The 20,115-nt window shown below is 55.5% G+C and overlaps 1 protein-coding gene across 1 annotated transcript in view; it reads left to right on the top strand.

The window, feature by feature from the left end:
• Window positions 1–3,097, top strand: part of VCP (valosin containing protein) — a 30,978-nt gene extending 27,881 nt beyond the window's left edge. The window contains exons 14-17 of the mRNA XM_032213390.1: window positions 502–810; window positions 1,386–1,541; window positions 1,644–1,798; window positions 2,643–3,097. Coding sequence (XP_032069281.1) covers window positions 502–810; window positions 1,386–1,541; window positions 1,644–1,798; window positions 2,643–2,748 — 726 coding nt within the window. The 3' untranslated portion in view covers window positions 2,749–3,097. The remainder of the gene's footprint in view (window positions 1–501; window positions 811–1,385; window positions 1,542–1,643; window positions 1,799–2,642) is intronic.
• Window positions 3,098–20,115: the final 17,018 nt, after the last annotated feature.

The raw sequence follows: 20,115 nt of genomic DNA, 5'->3' as shown, positions 1-20,115 counted from the left end.
TTTGTGCTCTGGGGGCGGGGGAGGGGAACACACCAGAGGCAAATTGAAAGGATTTTTAAATGAATTAATTAATCCCCTCCCCCCTCCAAATCCTAGGAGTTCTGGGCAGCATTTAAATCGTTGTAAAGGGTTCTAGCTTTGTTTTGGGAAAGTATATTTGTGCCTGCAGGGCTGCCTGCCTGGGGCCTCTTAGGGGCACCACAGTTGCTCGGATGAATGAAGGGACGTATCGGATATTTCCCGGACGGAATCTGGATATTCTGAAACTGGCCAGCAGTTCCCAAGTCCCGGAGGCTTTAGGGATAAGAGTGGGAGAACTAACAGAGGAGCAGGGCTTTTGGGGCAGGGGCCGGTTCCAGGGCCTTGAGGTTGTAGCCCCTGAACACTTAACCGTCCGTGATGACAGTTGCCAGGAGCCTTTCGGTGCCCTGGGCAATAGGCAGCCGGGCCGGGATGGCCACTGGTGCCTTGGCGACTGACGCGGCTTCCTTCCCTCGGCAGGCCCGCCAAGCAGCTCCCTGCGTGCTGTTCTTCGATGAGCTGGATTCCATTGCCAAGGCCCGTGGGGGGAACATTGGCGACGGCGGTGGTGCCGCCGACCGAGTGATCAACCAGATCCTGACGGAGATGGATGGCATGTCGACCAAGAAGAACGTCTTCATCATTGGCGCCACCAACCGTCCAGACATCATTGACCCGGCTATCCTGCGCCCTGGACGCCTGGACCAGCTCATCTACATTCCTCTGCCTGACGAGAAGTCTCGTGTGGCCATCCTCAAGGCCAACCTGCGGAAATCCCCCGTCGCCAAGGCACGTTTGTATATAAGAGTGTGAGTGTGTGTGTGGGTGTGAGAGAGAAGGCTGCCATTCCTGTCTGTGTTGTTTAGTTTTGGGCCCTGATTGGATTTAATACCTACTCTCGGGAGCGGGGGGGAATAGGACAGTCCTTTGGGAATTGAGAAGGGAGGCGTTCCTGTTTTTTTCTTCCCCTGAGCCTTAAGCCCAACATGGACCTTGATTGTAGCTGGATCTTGGGAGCAGCCAGCAAGTAGGAATCCCTTTTAAAGGCAAAATCTTTGGAGAGACTCCTGAGCTGCAGCCAGCTGGCCAGAGAGAGTTCAGGGAAAGAGAGGCCCCAGTAGCTCTCTCCGCTCTCTTCCTCCCTCGGTAGAATCAGAGAGTCGAGCCAGGCCCAGCCCCGCTGGAAGAGTTTCATCCCCCTGTTGCTCCCTGAAAAGAGAATGTTAAAATGTGTTCTGGGTCTCCTGCCATTGCAGCTATTATAGCTTTAATTTTCCTGTTTCCCCCCGGAATTGTGTTTCTTGCTCGTGAAGTGGGGGACCTGATGGGCACATGCGATATGTAGAATGTTCCTTGCTTCTCAGGACGTGGATCTGGACTTCCTGGCTAAAATGACCAACGGCTTCTCGGGAGCTGACCTGACGGAGATTTGCCAGCGGGCTTGCAAGCTGGCCATCCGCGAGTCGATCGAGAGCGAGATCAGGCGGGAACGGGAGAGGCAGACCAACCCCTCGGCCATGGTGAGCAGCTGGCGCTTGGGGGAGAGGGGCGGGCACTCCAAGGGTTGGCCTTCACCGGTCCCCGATGCTGACAGCCACTCACACCCCCTTGCTCTGCTTTAGGAAGTCGAGGAGGACGACCCGGTCCCCGAGATCCGTCGGGATCACTTTGAGGAAGCCATGCGTTTTGCCCGCCGGTCAGTCAGCGACAATGACATCCGCAAATACGAGATGTTTGCACAGACTCTGCAGCAGAGCCGTGGCTTCGGCAGCTTCAGGTACGCCCAGGGGTGTTTGGGGAAGCTGCTCTGGTGCCCCTTCCCCCCCCCCCCCGGCCCCTCCTTTTCAACACCCTCAGGCAGGCAGGTTTGGTGGATGCCGGGAGTCTCTGCTTCCTTATCTGGGCATCCATGACTTCCACAAACAGTCAGGGGAGGGTCTCCTGTGGGAAGGGGCCTGCAGAGCCAAGAGGAGTCCGGCCGTCTGCTTCTCCATATTTCTCTCTTGCATATTCTCCGGGTACCTGCTGCTCCCTCTCCCAGCTTTTACTAAAAGAGTTGAGTGAAGTAAGCTGAGTTCCTGCCCCAAACCCTCCTGATGACCCCCCCCCATAACCGAGGGGGTCCCTGAGCTCCCAGTCCGACTGTTTAGTCAACAGCCCAGCTGGTTCTCTCAGCCTCTCCCCATCTCCCAGTTCAATGCTCCCAGCTTCTGCCCGTATCTCTAATTGCATCTGGAGAATGAGGGGGTTGTATGGAAACAAGCAGGAACAGCAAGCAAGGAAGGAAGGAGGGAGGGAGGAAGGAAGGGAAGGAAGGAAGGAAGGAAGGAAGGAAGGAGAGGAAAGGAAAGGAAAGGAAAGGAAGAAGGAAGGAAGCTGTTTAATAAAATAAATACCAGGAAGGCCGTTCCTGCATTGGCTGCCCCCCCCCCCCCGTGTGGGGCTCTCTGAAGCTATCCTGAGGCAGGAGGTTCTGCCCCATAGTGCAGGGGTGGCGGTGTTCCCTTTTGGCTTTCCAGATGTTGGCACCCAGCTTCCGTTAACTCCAAGCCCCCCAGCTCAGGAGTGGTGGCTCTTCCGGCTCCTCACCTGCGTTTCCCCCCCTGTGTTTCTCCTGGCAGATTCCCATCAGGCAGCCAAGGTGGCGCTGGGCCCAGCCAGGGCACCGGAGGCACCGGCGGAGGCAACGTTTACAGCGAGGACAACGACGACGATCTCTATGGTTAAGCTGCGGCCAGAGTGGACCAAACTCCAAGCAGGCCACGTTGTACAGGGCAGTCCTCACGGCCAGCGGACTCCTGGCTTCTTCATTCCTCGGTCAGACTCATGTAGCTGCTGCGTCTCAGGCTCTCTCTCCACTGAGCCTGCTGTCCATGTAAGGCGGTGGGTGGCCTGGTTTGCTTGGGAGGTAGGTAGGCAAGCAGTGGAGGAGGAGGAGGAGGGGGATTGACTTCTGGGAAATTTTCTGTTCTAGTTTTATGGCAGAATCAGCAGCTTTAGCAACGGGTACAACAATAGCCTGTAAAAGAAAAAAATTAATAAAAACCCACAAAAATAAAAAAGTCCCATAACTTCATGCTGGCCTGCCTGCGCCTTTGTTCCCGACTCAAGTCCCCCGACGTTTCTCGTCTCCCTGGGAGGGAAGGTGGAAATAGGGTCCTCCGGTGCTCTTCCTCAGGGGGCCACCCCGTTCCTCCGTGGTGCCTTCAGCGGAGGGGACGGGGGGGCCTTTTCCGTGGGCAGGACGTGTCTGTGCAATAGCAGTAGACTTATATACCGCTTCATAGGGCTTTCAGCCCTCTCTAAGCGGTTTACAGAGAGTCAGCATATTGCCCCCAACAATCTGGGTCCTCATTTTACCCACCTCGGAAGGATGGAAGGCTGAGTCAACCCTGAGCCGGTGGGATTTGAACCGCTGAACTGCTGATCTAGCAGTAGCCTGCAGTGCTGCATTTAACCACTGCGCCACCTTGGCTCTTGTGCAGCTCCCCTGGCGGCTTTCCTCCCGCCCGCATTGGGTCCTTGCTGCTGGCCTGTGGAGGGTCTCGGCTCCCCAGGTCAGGGCGGCCCCAGAGGACCTTTTCCAAAGGACGTTTCGCTCCCCAACCAGAGTTAAGAACTGGGGGAACTTCTTGGATGCGGAGCAAAACGTCTTCAAAGAACAGAACCCAGCTGCCTTTTGGGAAAAGCCCCCGGGGGTCTCCCTGCTGCTTAGTGTTTACGTGAAGCTCCCTGGCCTCAGCTGGTCTCCTCCTCTTGCTTTGGACCAGGAGGCCAGCGGAGCTCTGGCTTCTTCCTGCGGAGGCCACCGAACCATCAAACTAACTTCCGTTAACCTTCATCCCAATGCTGGCTTGTTCCTGACTTGAAGCGTGATTCAGAAGGCGGCTTGTGGAGAAATTAAATGGGTTGTTCTGGGAGAGCTTGAACAGAAGACGCTCCCAGGGGTGGTGTACCCTCCGCAGCACAGAATCACAGAACGTTCAATGGAGGAGGTGACTAAGTGAGCTTAATAGTCTTCGCACAAAACCCTTTTCCGTGCTGGAGTACTTGGAAAAGGCTGGAGCTTCACAGAATGCAGCTCGGGAGCAGGAGGCCTGTGCAATTAGTCCCATGGCGGAGGGGCTGCCCCACTCATTATCTCCTGATTGGCATTCTTCTCTTTGTGTTCACCCTTTTGTCAGTCCGTGGATGCATTCCACCCACGGGCCAATTATCCTAATTTCAGCAACTCTGTTAATGGCACTCCGTGTTTTTATTTGTATTTATAATTTATTTTTCTGAAGAAATCCAAAGTTGATGTGAGCCCCTTTTCCTTCGCCTTCGGAGCCTCCTCGTACTGACTATACGGAGGAAGAAAGCCGCAGGGCGGAAAGTTTGCGCTCAGCTTCCAAACCCTGAAGAAGGACTGAAACCGGCCTGGCTTTCCCCCCTTTTCTAACCAACCCAGACAACTGCAATGCGCTCTACATGGGGCAGCCCTTGAAGAGCATTCGGAGACTTCAACTCGTCCAGAATGCAGCCGCGCGAGCGATCGTGGGTGCACCTCGGTACACCCACGTTACACCTATCCTCCGCGAGCTGCACTGGTTACCGATCAGTCTCCGGATACGCTTCAAGGTGCTAGTCGTCACTTATAAAGCCCTTCATGGTATTGGACCTGGGTCCTTGAGAGACTGCCTGCTGCCAATTACCTCCCAAAGACCCATTAGATCTCACAGGGTTGGCCTCCTCCGGGTGCCATCTACCAGCCAATGCTACCTGGCTATTACCCGGGGGAGGGCCTTCTCTGTGGCAGCTCCGGCCCTCTGGAATGAACTCCCCCTGCAGGGATTCGGACCCTCACCTCTCTCCAGGCCTTCCGGAAAGCCGTCAAAACCTGGCTTTGCCGGCAGGCCTGGGGGTGATGAGTTCCCTCCCCTCTCGACATGTATGGTTGTGCGACTGTTGTCTACTTTTATTATTTGTATTTTGTCTTTTTATGTTCCCCTTTTTTTCCCCCTTGAATTGTTCGCCGCCCTGAGTCCTCCCAGAGAAGGGCGGCATACAAATAATAAAATACAATACAATACAATACAAAGCCTGGAAACGGAAGGGCAGCTCCAGCCCACTGTGAGGGCTGCCTTCTAATCCCCTCACACAGACGGCCTCCCTACACATGGCTTCTCCCTGGCTGAGCCATGGCTGGAGCCATGAGTTCATCGGAAAGGAGAAGCAGGAAACACCGGTTTTCAAGCCCCTTGGTGGGAGTTGGCTTCATTGTTTTATGTCTCTTCAGCAAAACCCTGGATGTCTTGAATAAGCGGCTTCCCTGGCTATCCGTTGGCTAAGCATCTTCAGTCAATGCGAGTCAGACACTGATCCGATTTAACGTTTGATGTCTAGATTGAGATCAGTTCAGGGATAGGGACCCTAGTTCCCATCATTCCCCCCCCCCCGCCCTTCCTCCCAGTGCTGATTGGCTGCCTGTGTCTCTGGGAAAGAGGATCTTTTGCAGACCTCTTGATTGAAAGGCTCCGGTCATCTCCATGAGCCAGTTGCTGTTTTAACTTCTGATTTACGTGGTGGAAACCCCCTCTGGGAAAACTCAGGTAGAAAATGTGTTTGGGGGACAAGGGAGTTCTAGGCATGGCCCAGTGGGACTCTGTTGTCTATAACCAATTTCCTTGAATTCAAGTACAGTGACAATAAAGATTATACTTACGGTATATACCACACACACTAAAACGAAGCCATCCATGATTTAAGGTGGCTGAACTCCTGTGTCTTTCCAAGCAATAGCAATAGCAGTTAGACTTATATACCGCTTCATAGGGCTTTCAGCCCTCTAAGCGGTTTACAGAGTCAGCATATTGCCCCCAACAACAATCCGGGTCCTCATTTCACCCACCTCGGAAGCATGGAAGGCTGAGTCAACCTTGAGCCAGTGAGATTTGAACAGCCGAACTGCAGACAGCTGAAGTAGCCTGCAGTGCTGCATTTAACCACTGCGCCACCTTGGCTCAACCTAGCGATGGGAGATCCAAATTGCCAAAACAAAGAGTAATAGAGAGGGTGCATCCCCTGCCTTAAAGGTACCGGGATGGTTAAGGAGCTCAGGACTATTCCCGAAGCAAGGAATTGCTCTTCCCACAAGCTTTCCAGATATGGGTGTCTTATGGACACAGGAGGTTTGGCAGATAAGTTACGGCTCAGTTCACACATGCTAGGATATCCTATGGCTTGTTCCAGGCTTGGCCCACTGTAACATGTATTTTTGCTGTACCGTCCATGGATAAACAATAGCTGGTGAGTGGAAAAAGCTAGCTCTTCCCTCTGGAGAACTCTCAGAAAATGGGGGCTGGGACCCTTCAGAGTGGAAGGTCATTGAATGCCCTGATTTGTGCAATTTGGACGACGTGAGCATTTTGGATAGCAGCTCCATTTAGTGCAGCGGCTTCCCTCACTTTGCCAAAGCTGTGTATGTTTGCTCCTTGTGCGGTGTTTTTCCTCGCAGGATCTGTGTGTGTATGCTTCCAGGAATAGGAGCCCTTTTTTTTGAGACGACAAAGCTTGCCAAAATTTAAATGAAGTGCAAAGATTTTGCCGAAATGCTGTCAGTGTTTCCTGGGTTTTTAATCCAGTTCACTTGGAAAATATTTATAGTGCAAAGGGACATCGAAGTAACTCTCTCTGCAGACGTTCAGGTGTTCGGCTGCAGTTCAGCTTTCAGAGCGCGTTTGAACCACCTGCCTTGTACGTGTTCAGCACTTTCAACGTTATTATTTGATGCCCTGCTTTTAAAGGTCAGGCTCCTTCCCTTCGAACCTCAAATTGACAGCCTTAGCATGTTTTTCTCCTTTTACACAAGAGTTTGCTAGGAGGGGAAAAGCTACACCAGATTGAGAACGGTGGTATTGATTTAGCCAACCTATGGGGAGAAACTAAACACACACTAAAACATACACATTTAATTTGACAAGATCGTTCAAGAAATTAGGAGGTCCCTCTCTCCTATCTTCTGAACGATCGCTGGATTCTCCTATTGCAACTTTCATCCTTGCATTCACCTTAATGCATCCACGACTTAACACGGCTATTTTGGGGGCAGGTGCCTTATGCACACCTCAGAAGACCAGGCCCAGAGGTTACATCAGCCCAGCCTCCATTTTCATACACACTTGAGAGACCGCCTGCTGCCAATTAGCAATAGCAATAGCAGTTAGACTTATATACCGCTTCATAGGGCTTTCAGCCCTCTCTAAGCGGTTTACAGAGTCAGCATATTGCCCCCCCAGTCTGGGTCCTCATTTCACCCACCTCGAAAGGATGGAAGGCTGAGTCAACCTTGAGCCGGTGAGATTTGAACTGCTGAACTGCAGATAGCAGTCAGCTGAAGTGGCCTGCAGTACTGCACTCTAACCACTGCGCCACCTCCAACAGACCAATTAGATCCCACAGATTAGGCCTCCTCCGAATTCCATCCACTGGCCAATGCCGATTGAGAGCCTTCTCTGTGGCTGCTCCGACCCTTTGGAACTAGCTCCCCGTGGAGATTCGGAGATTCCTCACCACCCTCCAGGCTTTCTGCAAAGCCCTTAAAACCTGGCTGTTCCGACAGGCCTGGGGCTGATGAGTTCCCGTCCCCGCTCGAATGGTGTGGCTGTTGATTGTTTTTAAATTGTGGTGATGTTTGTCCGTTGTCTTTTTTTTTTCCTGTTTGTATCCCCCCCCCCCCCGCCCCTTACTTGGTTTGTGAGCCGCCCTGAGTCCCTCTGGGAATAGGGCGGCATAGAAATACAATAAAATCAAATCAAATCATTTAAAAAGGAACGCAGAGAAAAAGTTCAGTATCTTTAATAAACACTATATAAAATCAGGCACCACGGGCTGCCCTCAAGGTTTGTATCCCACCAGGTCTCTCTCCTTGTACCCCGTGCGTAGGAGGGTTGTTCTGATGTGCAGAATGAGCACCTGTGAGGTTGACCCTTATGTCTCTCTCTCTCTCTCTCCACATGCCTCCGTCCCTGGTCAGGTGTTAAAATCATTTGGGGTTCTTGAGATCAGATGAGATTAGTTCTAACTAAGTTTTGTGTTCAGGGCTAACTAGAGCGCAGTGTCCGTTGTGGGTCTTGTGCTTGAAAGCTCTGCGGAAACGGACTGTGATGAGTGTAGTGGAGGTGTGGGGTGCTGAAAAGGTTCATATTTGGGCACAGAAGTATTCTATAAAGCAGGGGGTGGGGCAATTGTGGTGACTTTAAGACTTGTGGACTCCCAGGGCTGGGGAATTCTGGGGGTTGAAGTCCACAAGTCTTGAAGTCACCACAATTGCCCCCACTCCTGTATACGAGGTGCAGATCAGTGTAAGTCAGTGGTTCCCAAACTTGGCAACTTTAAGACTTGTGGACTTCAACTCCCAGAATTCTCCAGCCAGCAGAGCTGGCTGGAGAATTCTGGGAGTTGAAGTCCACAAGTCTTAAAAGTTGCCAAGTTTGGGAACCACTGGTGTAAGTGAAGCTTTTTGTGGGTGTGGAAACGTTCCAGTGGGAGAGACATTCAGCCGAAACAGGAATTCTCTCCCACTAAACAGAGTGCAAGCCACAGAGAAAGACCACGACCAAAATCATTCCTCGCAACGAAGGCCAATAAGCCGTCTCTCTTTTGCGCACAAACGCCGCAAAGTGCGGCACAGAGAACCTGTCGCCTCCTGGGTTACAGCCAGTACTGCTTGCTGCAGATGGGAGGCAGGGAACGGTGGAGCCGCGCTTTCCTCTTGTACCCGGGGTCGTAGTAGTCCCACTCAAAGTGCTCGGCTTGCTGGAGATGCACGGCGGGCGTGTTGGGGCTGCCTTCGCTGTCGCTTGACAAGATCCGGACAGAAACGCCTGCAGTGGGGGGAGAGAAGCCGCTACATTATCAAGATATCCCACCAGGAGTCGCGTTATAGATCAACCTACGCGATTCTACGACGACGTTCTCCCCTAAATAGGAAACCTTTATGTGGGCGAAACGTGCTAGCGATGCGCGGGGGAGCCATGCAGAACTACAACGAGGAGGGAAAGCAATGTAGAAACGAGCCCAAGGGAGACTTCAGCCAGAGACGGGCATTAAGTGGGAGGAGGAAAGAAGGGGGCAAAATGTGGCTGGTTGCCCCCCCCCACCTCCCACCCAGTCTGCCTTGTTTTAGCTCTCACTTTTCCACTCAGCTGGCGCTCTGGAAGAATCCAAGGATGCCCAAGGAGTCTTTTCCATACTCGTATCCCGATTACGTATTTGTTGGCAGAGTTGAGTACTACAGAGATGTTTAAAAAAACAACATCCCACTTCCTTATGTCTCATCCTTCTTCATTAATCACCCCTCCCTCCCTCTCTCTAGCGGAAGAGGATCGGTTGAGTGTTGGTAGATCCGTCAGGAGCTTAAGGAGGTTTGGTGTCAGAAGCAATCACGTCCTTCAGCTGAAGACGAGGAAGACGGCCGCCTTCGAAATGTCAGAAGAATTACTGGCTCAGAAGACCAGGTCGTGGTCATCGCAGCTCAAACAGTCTTGGGGGAAGCCATCTCAGGGAAGAAAGTGAAGGAGATCCTTCCAACCAACGGCAGTTGAGTTGGGTTGGTAGCCCCGTCAAGACCCATCAGCCAACCTTCTAAGCCAGTATTTCTCAACCTCATCAACTTTTAAGGCGTGTGAACAACTATTCTGGGAGTTGTTGTCCACACCTCTTAAAGTTGACAAGGTGGAGACGTCAACTTGGTCTTCACAATGTGCCCAAAAAGGGTTGTGGGTGTAGAATATCTAAACCTACTGCAACGTGCTCTACATGGGGCAGCCCTTGAAGAGCATTCGGAGACTTCAGCTTGTCCAGAATGCAGCCGCGCGAGCGATCGTGGGTGCACCTCGGTACACCCACGTAACACCTATCCTCCGCGAGCTGCACTGGCTGCCTATTGGTCTCCGGATACGCTTCAAGGTGCTAGTCGTCACTTATAAAGCCCTTCATGGTATTGGACCTGGGTACTTGAGAGACCGCCTGCTACCAATTACCTCCCAAAGACCCATCAGATCCCACAGATTAGGCCTCCTCCGAATCCCATCCACTGGCCAATGCCGATTGGCGACCACCCGGAGGAGAGCCTTCTCTGTGGCTGCTCCGGCCCTCTGGAACGAACTCCCCGTGGAGATTCGAACCCTCACCACCCTCCAGGCCTTCCGCAAAGCCCTCAAAACCTGGCTGTTCCAACAGGCCTGGGGCTAATGAGCTTCTGTCCCCCCTCGAATGGTATGATTGTTGTGTGCTTTTAAATTGTGGTACTGTTTTGTGCTTTTTTCTTTCCCTTATTTGTACCCCCCCCCCCTTGACTTGGATTGTAAGCCGCCCTGAGTCCCCTCCGGGGAAAAGGGCGGCATAGAAATATAATCAATCAATCAATCAATCAATCAAACCTACCCATGGGCCTATTTTGCCTTTGCAGTAACCCAATAGACCACCCATGGCCAACCCCAACAGCTCATGAGCCCTTTCCAAACAAGGATGGCATGATCAACCACCTCTGTCCTGCCTCTTGATGCCTCTCTGGCCTGGCAGAGCCCATTGAGGTCGGGGTGCCTTGTGGGTCTTCCCCAGAGGATGAGCTGGGAGAAGGTCCTCGGTCTCTTTTGGACGCCTGGAGACTCCGACCTTAAGAATTCTCCCTTCAAATATGGTGGCAATTTAGTCTGTTGGGGGGGGGGGGTGTCACGTGACGTCTTAGGCCATAGTTACACACGGGGACTCTCATGCACGCTGGCCACTCCGCTGGCCCCAGGAGCACAAGGATGAAGGCCAATCTACGTGACCCAGGATAATGTTGCAGGGCCCAATCTGGGTCGCTCACCGAGACCGGAGGTTTTGTCTTCCGAGCTTTTGGACTCATTCTGGAGCCCATCCTCAGGGAACGTCTCTCTAGCAGAGTGCGAGCTATCTGTGTGTGGTACTTATAGTGCCGGTTGTAAAACGCCTGTTGCTTTTGAGATGTTGATTGGGGTCTGTTGAATGGCTGGCTTTTAAGCCATTAGCTGTCATTTGTGCTGTAAGTGATAGACTGGGGCCGTTTTTTTTCCAGGCTTCACTCCCCTCCCTGGCTGTTTTTGTGCCTGCTCGTCCAACAATGTTAGTAGCTGCAAGATCGAATGCGTCTCCTTGTTCTTTGGGGCCACCAGACCCAGCTGGGGAAAGACCCAGCATGCCAAGCTCAGCTGCTAATTCAGGAGCCAGAGTGTTGTGCAAACACAGGCATTGTGTACCTGTAAGGGGCTGCCTGTCTGGAGATCTCCGGGGATCAGCACACGATCCAAGGGACGGTTGAAGCAGGAAAAAATAACTCAGAAGAGGCGAGTGGAGAAACCGGTTCCTTCCCCCCCTGAGTGAACTGCAGGGGCCACGTTTGCAGGAAGAAAGCTTGGTTGGTCTCCAGAAAGGACCACCTGACCCTTCCCACCCACCCCCAGCCCAGAATGTAGACTGGGCAGGGCCCCAGGTTGCTCAGCCACCAGCTGTTGAAGCCCTACCAATATATAGGCCAGTGTTTCTCAACCTTGGCAACTTGAAGATGTCCGGACTTCAACTCCCAGAATTCCCCAGCCAGCATTCACTGGCTGGGGAATTCTGGGAGTTGAAGTCCGGACATCTTCAAGTTGCCAAGGTTGAGAAACACTGATATAGGCTATTATTCCTGGGCCCAGAAGACTAATGCTGGGGAGGCGGGGGCTCCTGCCTCTGCAGAGCCCTTGGGACAGCCTGCCCCACGGCTGGGTTGCTCTGGAGCTCAGAAAGTCCCCTCGTTTCCCTCTGCCCGTCCCTCCTGGAAAAGGAAACACAGTCACCCTGGGCTCAACACAGCCATATCCTCGGTGGGGGGGGGGGCGCTCCTCTGTCCATGACCCCTGACATTGCAGCCCCCACCCCCCAATTCCTTTCCAACTCCTCTGCTGCCATTTGAGGCACTCGGATGCCAGGGACTCCAACCCACCAGGAGCCGCTCATCATTTCGGCCCCTCCTTGGCCCCCACTCACCAGCACTGGCGCCGAAGTCCGAGTCGAGGCCGGGCCCTTGCGAGGCCGTGAAGTTGGCAGAGTTGAGCTGGGCCCTCCTGTCGCCTGGCCGGATGCTGCTGCCAAACTCAAAAGGCCCCGTGCTGGAATGGGTGCCCGTTGCCAGCCTGCTACAGGTAGGGGGCCTCCTCTGGGTGCTGGTGTGGCAGCTGGAGAAGACCTTCTCCAGGACACCCTACAGGGAGGGGAGGGAGTTTGCCAGAGTTCCCCCTCTCACCAAGACCCCTGTGCCCGCCCTCTTTTGGCCAGGAACAACCTGGAACACTTCACCAAGCCCACCCAAGGGACACTTCCAGCCTTTTCCCTCCTCTGGGGCCACCCAGAGCCTGCCTGTCCCTCTTTGAAGGAGGGGGAAGTGGAGCAGCGTTTGGGGAAGGGGGGCTCAATGCTTCCAGCTGGACTAGCTTATTGCCCCTAAGAGGGGGGGGGTCCCATCAGTGACTTCGGCCCCTGAAGTTGGAGGGGAAGCAAAGCCCTCATTGAAGCGGGAGCTTTGAGACCCCCCACCCCACCCCCAGCATGGCAAGCCGAAGCCTGGCTGGGAAGTCGCTGCCCATTAAACCCGAAAGACTCCAGCTGACCAGGAAGAGGCAAGCGGGTCCCCAGGCTACGCCCCCCCTACTCACCCCAGTGCCGGAGGAGGTGACCAGAGAGTTGGGGGGCACCAAGACGGGATGCTTTCCCAAGTCGGTGCAGGAGGAAGCGGCTGCGGGCGGCGCCCGTCTCTCCGGCCGGAGCAACCGAGGGCTGGACGCGGGCAGGTCGGACGCCGCCGCCCTCCTCCCGCAACAGGGCGCCCGCGGGCCCGTAGCCCCGGTCTGGGCGAGCTGCCGCCGAGCCCTCCCGCCGCCCGGCTCGTACTTGGGGGTCCCCGGGAGGAAGCGGGGGGGCGTGGAGGGGCCCCGGGCGGCCCCCACCCTCCGGCAGAGGCGCCAGCGCAGGAGGAGCAACGCGCTGAGCAGGAGCAGCAGGAGGAGGCAGGGCACCAGCAGCCCCACCAGCAGCCGCAGGGACCGCCGCAGCGCCCACACCTGGCCCGCCAGACCCCGCAGGGGCTCCATCGCGGCGCAGGCGGAATGGGGACGGCCCGGCAGGCTGGCCTTAAGGAGCCCCAGCTGTGGGATTCGGGCGCTCGGGGCGGCTTAAAGGCGGAGCGCTTCGCTCCCGCGAGCGCTTGACCGGCTCTGCCTGGGGGCGGCAGCCGCGGACCCCCCAGCTGGGGAGGAGGGCTGGCAGGCAGCCTTCGCCCGAAACTCCCGCTCGTTTGTCCCAGCGGCTCCCTTGCAGCTGATGGAAGCCCCTAAGCCGGGCGCAGCGGCCGGGATGGGAGAGAAGGGGGGACAAGCAGCCCCTCACCGGCTGCCTGCGAAAGACCCCGCGCTGCCCAGACCGAGCAAAGTCCTCGCAGGGCCTGCAAAGCGAGGTTCCTCCTTCAGGCCCCCTGGGGCCACTGGGGAAGGGGCGGGAGGGGGAGGCCCCTGGCCCTTGCGCTTGGCCCGGCTGCTAATTGGGGAGGGGTCCTTTGGACTCCTTCCCATGGGGGCAGGGAAGAGCCAGGCAGCCGATCCTGTTGTCCATGGACCCGGAAGAGCCCAGATCTCTAGCCAGGATGAAGCCACTGATTGCGAAGAGGCTCTGGAGATTCTCAACCAGGCAGGTCATGGTTTGGCCCAAAAGGGCTTTTCCAAAATGCCCAGCTGGACTTTCTTGAGTTTTTCCTCTGGAAATGTTTAGGTTCACATCCAAGAAGAGAACTGAAGAAGCTTCTAGGATGAGAAGGGAAATGTTTTCAAAAGAAAAAGCCCAGTTGCCTTTTGGAAAAAGCACCTTCAGGTATCATGTGAAGTGGAGCATTTGAGGCCTTTAAAAGCCACAAAGTTCATCAGGGAACAAAGTATTAGGGCACCTGCAGTGAAGGCTGAACCCCAAGTTTTCACAAAACAATGTAAAATCACACACACACACCCCCAAAAACCCCCAGAGCCCTCTCCAGATCCCCCTGGGCACAAGCAGCGCTGCGATTGCACCAGCTGGAAGACAGTTTGAAGCCATAATCCAGCACCCCAGAATGGCCCTCTCCTGGGGGCGTGGGGGGGGTGGCCACACCTGCCCCATGGCCAACCCAGGTGCCTTCTGCTGGCTCCCTGTCCTACTGCAAGATCAGCAGCCGGCCTGGCTGCTTTCTGAAGATCTCAGGTGAGGCTCCATTTTTTAAGAAGGGCTGCCTTCACCTCTTGTTAATGCAAGATTTCGTCTTCCTTGGTCCGGTGGTGGCTGGGAGCCCAACCTCAGGGCAGTGAGGGGGCTTCCAGGCAGCCCGTCAGAGGACCGAGTCAAGGGAAACTCAGAGCGACCGCCTGGGGGCTGGGGAGGGGGGCTTTTCAAAGGGGGCAGGGGGGGGGCAGCACCAGGGGTTTGAAGGTGGTTGAAATGTCCAAGATTGGAATCCGTTCCAACTGCTCCCATTGCGGGAGGGACAGGAAGAGCCATTCTCAGAGAAGGAGCTCCAGGCACACCGGCTGCTGAAGCCGAGTTTGGCTTCTCTTGGAAATTCAGGGAGTCCTCGACTTACAACAGTTCGCTTAGCCACAGCCTGAAGTTACAACAGCACTGAAAAAAGGGACCCAGGACCGTTTTCCACACTGTCGCAGCATCTGTTTACGTTCGTATGCTTGGCAACTGGTTCGTACTTATGACGGTTGCAATGTCCCAGGGTCTCGTGACCCCCTTCTGACAAGTAAAGCCCATGCCGAACATGGACTTAACAACCACGGGACTCACGTATCAACTGCAGTGATTCACTTAACGACTGTGGCAAGAAAGGTCGTAAAATGGGGTAAAAGTCACAGCAAACGTCTCGCTTGGCAACAGAGGTTTTGAGCTCAATTGTGGTCGTAACTCGAGGACCGCCTGTGGTGACATGTCTCCAGAATCACCCGTGTGGCTCATTTTTGGAGCGTCTGTGGAGGAAGTCCTTTCTTGGTGTAAAACTTCACACTTGTGCTTTTATTTCATTTTTACATTTAGCTTTAAGTTGTGGGGTACGTATTTATTTCTTGCCCAGCCCTAATCTCAGTGAAAACACACCCACTTGGGGGGAGGGGGGAAATCACACTTATTTTGGGGGGGGGGTCATGGAATCCCATTAGTGGAGAAACCCTGCTGTGTATGATTCCCCCCACACACACAAACACACACTTTATTGTGCACCTTGGTAATGGAGGGAGGTGTTAAGTGAGGGGGGAGCTTAGAGGACTGTAGTGGCAGTGGAGATTCCTTCCTTCCCCCTCCCCTCTCCTTCTTTCCTTCTCCATACTATCTCCTTTCCTCCCTCCCTCCCACCCTCCCTTCCTTCCCAATCAACAAAAGGAAGAGAAGGGGGCTTCATCCCTGGAAGCTTTCAAGAAGAGAGTGGAATGCCCTCTGTCAGAAATGGTGTAGGGTCTCCTGCTTGGGCAGGGGGGTTGGGCTAGATGACCTACTGGACCCCTTCCAACTCTGTAATTCCTTCTCCTTCTCTTTCTGCTTCCTTTTGTTCCCCCTTCCTTCCTATCTCTCTGTATCCCTCTGTCCATCTCTCCCTTCTAGTGATGGCATCTCCAACTTAACCCCTCCAGGAGGGAGGGGTGAAAAGGGGGTCAAGCTCAGAATCCTTGCAGTGGAGAAAGCGGTGCAGGCCTGACACCCCCCAGAATACCCCAAGCCTTGTCTGACCATTCCCAGGGGAAGGATGCTTGTAAGGTAGCTTGTGACCAGTAACAGGAGGGTCTCCTGCTGAGACTCTTTGGGGGGGGGGGGGTCTGGTTGCTTCTTCTGCCTGAAGCAACCCCCCCCCCAGTGACCCCAGATATGGCTGGTCTTGGAGGGGCCCTGACTGGAGAGGCGAATCCCTGGTTGGCAGGCCAGCTCTGCCTGGTGCCCACAGGAAAGGCTTTCTTGCTCCAATCACAAATCGCAGCATGCCAAGGGAGCCCCTCGCCCAGGAGAATCCCCTTTCCTGGGATCTGCAAGGAGGGGATTGGTGACCTCATTTTGGACTGACAGACTCCTGACACCTCCCCCCCACCCCCCCACCCCACTCTTCCAGTCTGGGTCACTGGGCTTCTATTGGCCCTCCAATACTGAGAACCCTTTCTAACTCCCCCCCCTCCTTTCCTTCCAGCACCACAGCAGCTGCATTGGCACCCTCCCCCGCCAGGGCCTGGCACCGAGTTGTGATTGTGTAGCTTGTGTCCCTGTGCCTTCCGTTGCCACTGCACCTCCCACGGCCTCAAACCAGGTCAGCCCAGCAGAGTCTGAGTCGCAGCGAGCCCCACTTTGCCACTCCCTGCAGAGACCCCCAGGACCCCCGTCTGGGAGGCTCACCTATGCCCCCCCCCTCACTGGCAAAAGTGTGCCTCCCCAGCAGCCCTTGTTTCCCTCCCCCCCCCCAGTGCAGGAAAGACGCTTCCTCCCCCCCTCCCCAAATTGAAAGCTGTTTTGTGGGCAGGGGACAAGGCCGCCTCCCCCCCCCCCATCTACTCCTGCGTTGCCTCTTGGTGCGTCCTTCACTGCAGGGACCCCTCCAGGCAAGGCGACCTCTGAGCATGGGCAGAGCGCCTTTGTCAGACTCTAGCGCGTTCTCCTTTTTGGGTGGGCCTTCCTAGTGATGAAAGCCTTCCGGGACGTCACGCCGGCTCGCAGGCAGCTGCTGGGCCACCTGGCACCCAGACTGGCAGGAGCTGCCTTCCAGGAGGAGCCGCGTCCCACGCAACAACGCAGCCTTGACTCCCCCGCGGCTGCCGTCGCTCAGCCCCGGCTTCCGCCACCCACCCACCCGCGGCCGAGCCCGGCAGCCTTGCAAGGAGAAGCGAGCCCGCCAGACGCCTCTTCTCTACGCCGCGGGCACGCAGGCACCTCGGCGAGGCGCTTCCCCCGCGCGGCTCTGCCCCCGCCTGACGAAAGCCGTGCGTGGCTGGGAACCAAGGGAGGGGGAGGAGGGGAGACGCAGGCTGGAGACCAAAGCCAGCGGCCCCCCCCCCAAGCCGCTTCCTTCCCTCCCGGGGGAGGGGTCTAGGGCAAGGCAGGAGGGGAGCTGAGCTGGTTGCCCCCACCATCCCCCCTATCCCACCCCCCACCCCTCTGACTGGTTGCTGAAGCATCGAGCGTCAGCACAGAGCCTCCTTTAGACCCGGGGGTCTCTCTGCATATTTTCCTTCTGATACCGAAGTTGATCAGAAGTGGGAGACCCTCCCCCCAGCCCCCTTTGCCACTCCGGATTCCTAGAGTTCTGCCCCTCCTCCTCGTTTTGACCCCAAGCCTCACTTGGGCACCCTATTTATGAGGGAGGGAGGGGGAGAAGTGGCCCCAACTTTGGAGCTTGGCAGGACAATTGGAAGCCATGCAGGTTGGTGGATGGGCAGAGTTCACACAGCCCCTGGTATGAGCCAAAACCCCCCCCCCCCCCCCCAATGAAGCCACAATCTTACAAAGAATTTCCAGGGTTGGCCCTTCATGCAGGGCTGGGCTCAGAGGCCTTGGGGGAGTTTGTGGGTCAGGCGGTGTGTTGGTGCATTGTGAGAATCCAGACTACGCTTTTAACCATCACTCCGTTGCTCTTGTAAACTCTGGCTTGTTCTACTGACCGTTATTTATTGCTGAATATATTTATATGGGGTAGGAGTTTTATTGTTTGGTATTCAGTTTTTAGCTTAAGTCACTCAGAGTGAGCTGGGCGACTGTATAAATTTTCTTAAATCAATAAAACAAATCCCACAGATGACTCCACCCAAGTCCCCAACATGATAAAATGCCTCTTCCACTCTGTCCTAAGCTCTTGAGGACCCGGATTGTTGTTGGGGGCAATATGCTGACTCTGTAAACCGCTTAGAGAGGGCTGAAAGCCCCATGAAGCGGTATAGAAGTCTAACTGCTATTGCTATTGCTATTCTTCTTCAGGCCTGGAAGCCAGGCTGACCAATCCTTTGTCCAACACAGGGCTCTCCAATCTCGGTTGGCAGGGGAATTATGGGTGTTGAGGTCCACAGGTTTTCAGATTCCCCCATCGGGGTTTATTATACCAACCATTTACACACTTCCAGCCGTTTTCTAACTTAGAAAATCAAATTTGGGATTTGAAATTTGGTGACTGCTGAAATCACCTCATCCAACCCATTTTCTTCTTACTGGTGAAGTTTTCTCCGGCAGCAATCTCCACTTCTTGCCATCGGATGGAAAGCTCTTGTGGGCATCTTTTGGCCTTCAAAATACACACCGTTCCAGTTATCAAAAGGGAGGTTTCAGGGCGCCACCAGTCATATTACATCCCCTGATGTGGAACTTCTCTGAACCCCTCCGTCTGTCACGTCAAACCTTCCTTGTAGCAGGGCCTCCTCCGTGCAGGAGGCATCTGATGCCCAGGCAGGTTCTCCCACTGGCAGCTCACAACCTTTCTTTCCTTCTGACGGTGGTGGTGGTGCTCTCGGAGATATACTTCAAGCCCACTCTTGGTCCTGCCTCTCTTTCCCTCCCCAATTTAATTATTTGTGTCCCGCCTTTTATTATTTTTACAAGTAACTCAAGGCAACGGACACATCCAACTGGACCTCCCTTTCGAGGGAGGATTTACAGTCACAGACCTTATCTGGCTTGGAGAGCTGCCAGGCCGAACTTGGCAAGGAGTCTTAGAGAGTCATGAACCAATGAAGCAAACTAATCGTCTCCTGCAAGCTCCCCTCCCCTTTCGCTCCTCTTTTATTTCCTCTGGGAGGGGCCATTCACCGTCCACCTGTGCCTTTACTCCCAAGTGGCCCTTGTTCCTTAGCTGAAAAAACAGCTGGAATAAAGCACCTTTGGGACAACCACGACCTGGAGGACGGGAATCTCCGTAGACATATCCCACACACCTCCCTCCTCCTTTTCCACCCCCATCCAACAACTCTCCTGTGGGGTGGGTTGAGCTGAGACGGGGGAATTGGCCCAAAGACATCCAGCTGGCTTTTAAGCCTGAGGTGGGACTTGAACTCGGCTCTCCTATTTTCTAGCCTGATGCCTTCACCACTAGACCAAGCACGCTCTGCTTGATGTCCAGCGGAGCCATCACTAGCTCTTCCAAGACCTGGCCGTCCTGGGTGAGACTGCAGAAAAGAGCCCCCCCCCCCCACTTTCCCTGCCTTGAAAGGAGTCTGGAGCGGTTCAGAAGGAGGCACCTCCAGGGCTTCTTTCCGGATGGGCAGCCCCAGAGGGCTTTGATGGGGAGCAAAACCGATGCCAGGCCAGGCCAGCTGAATGGGGGTGGGGGTGGTGACGAGGTGGCCCCTTAATCTGTACCGAACAAGCGTGGGACGAAGGTGTGAAGTAGACGGGGCTGCAGCGCGTGGCATCACGGCACCTCCCACTCACCTGGCAGCTGCTGCTCAGGTAGGAGAACCAGCCCCGCAAAGAGCCGGTTGCCTGAAGCGGGGGGGGGGGCACCTGGCCCGGTGCTCCCCCCCCCTTGCAACACCTGCTGGAGCTGCCTGCAGCCACACTTTCCCCCCCTGCTGCCTCATCCGGGGGTTTCCGTGGGGTGGGGTGGGATCCAACAGAAGCAGCAGCCTTGCGGGCCGAAGGAGCCCCAATGTGGGGTGGAAAGACCCTTCCCTTCCCGGACCCTCCGATGTCGCAGGAAAGGCCTGCGGGTTCAGGGGGGGGGGGGGGGGGACGAAGCCCGCCGAGTGGGAAGCCGGCACGTTCGGCCGCCCTAGATACCGTAACCTTAGCAACCACCGGCGCTTGGCAACCGGGAGCCGCCGTCGTCCCCCCCTTCCCCAGGGAGCGCTGCCCCCCCCCCCCAGCCGCCCCGCTCAGCGGCAGCCGCTCTGGGGGCGCTGGAAGTTACACAACGCCGGGCGGCGCCCCCCGTCACGACGCCCCAGCAGAGGCTCCGCCACGCGCCAAGCGGCTTCCGGCAGCCAGACCCCCCCCCCCCCCACCCGCCTGGCTCCGCGTGGGGGATGCGCTGCTGGCCGCGTCTCTCCCCGGGGCTCCCTGGCTTCCAGGCGCAGC

This window comes from Thamnophis elegans, chromosome 3 (assembly GCF_009769535.1).
Source record: "Thamnophis elegans isolate rThaEle1 chromosome 3, rThaEle1.pri, whole genome shotgun sequence".
Lineage (NCBI taxonomy): Eukaryota > Metazoa > Chordata > Lepidosauria > Squamata > Colubridae > Thamnophis > Thamnophis elegans.
Note: the sequence above shows the minus strand (reverse complement) of the source record. Positions and strands in the feature narration are given on the sequence as shown.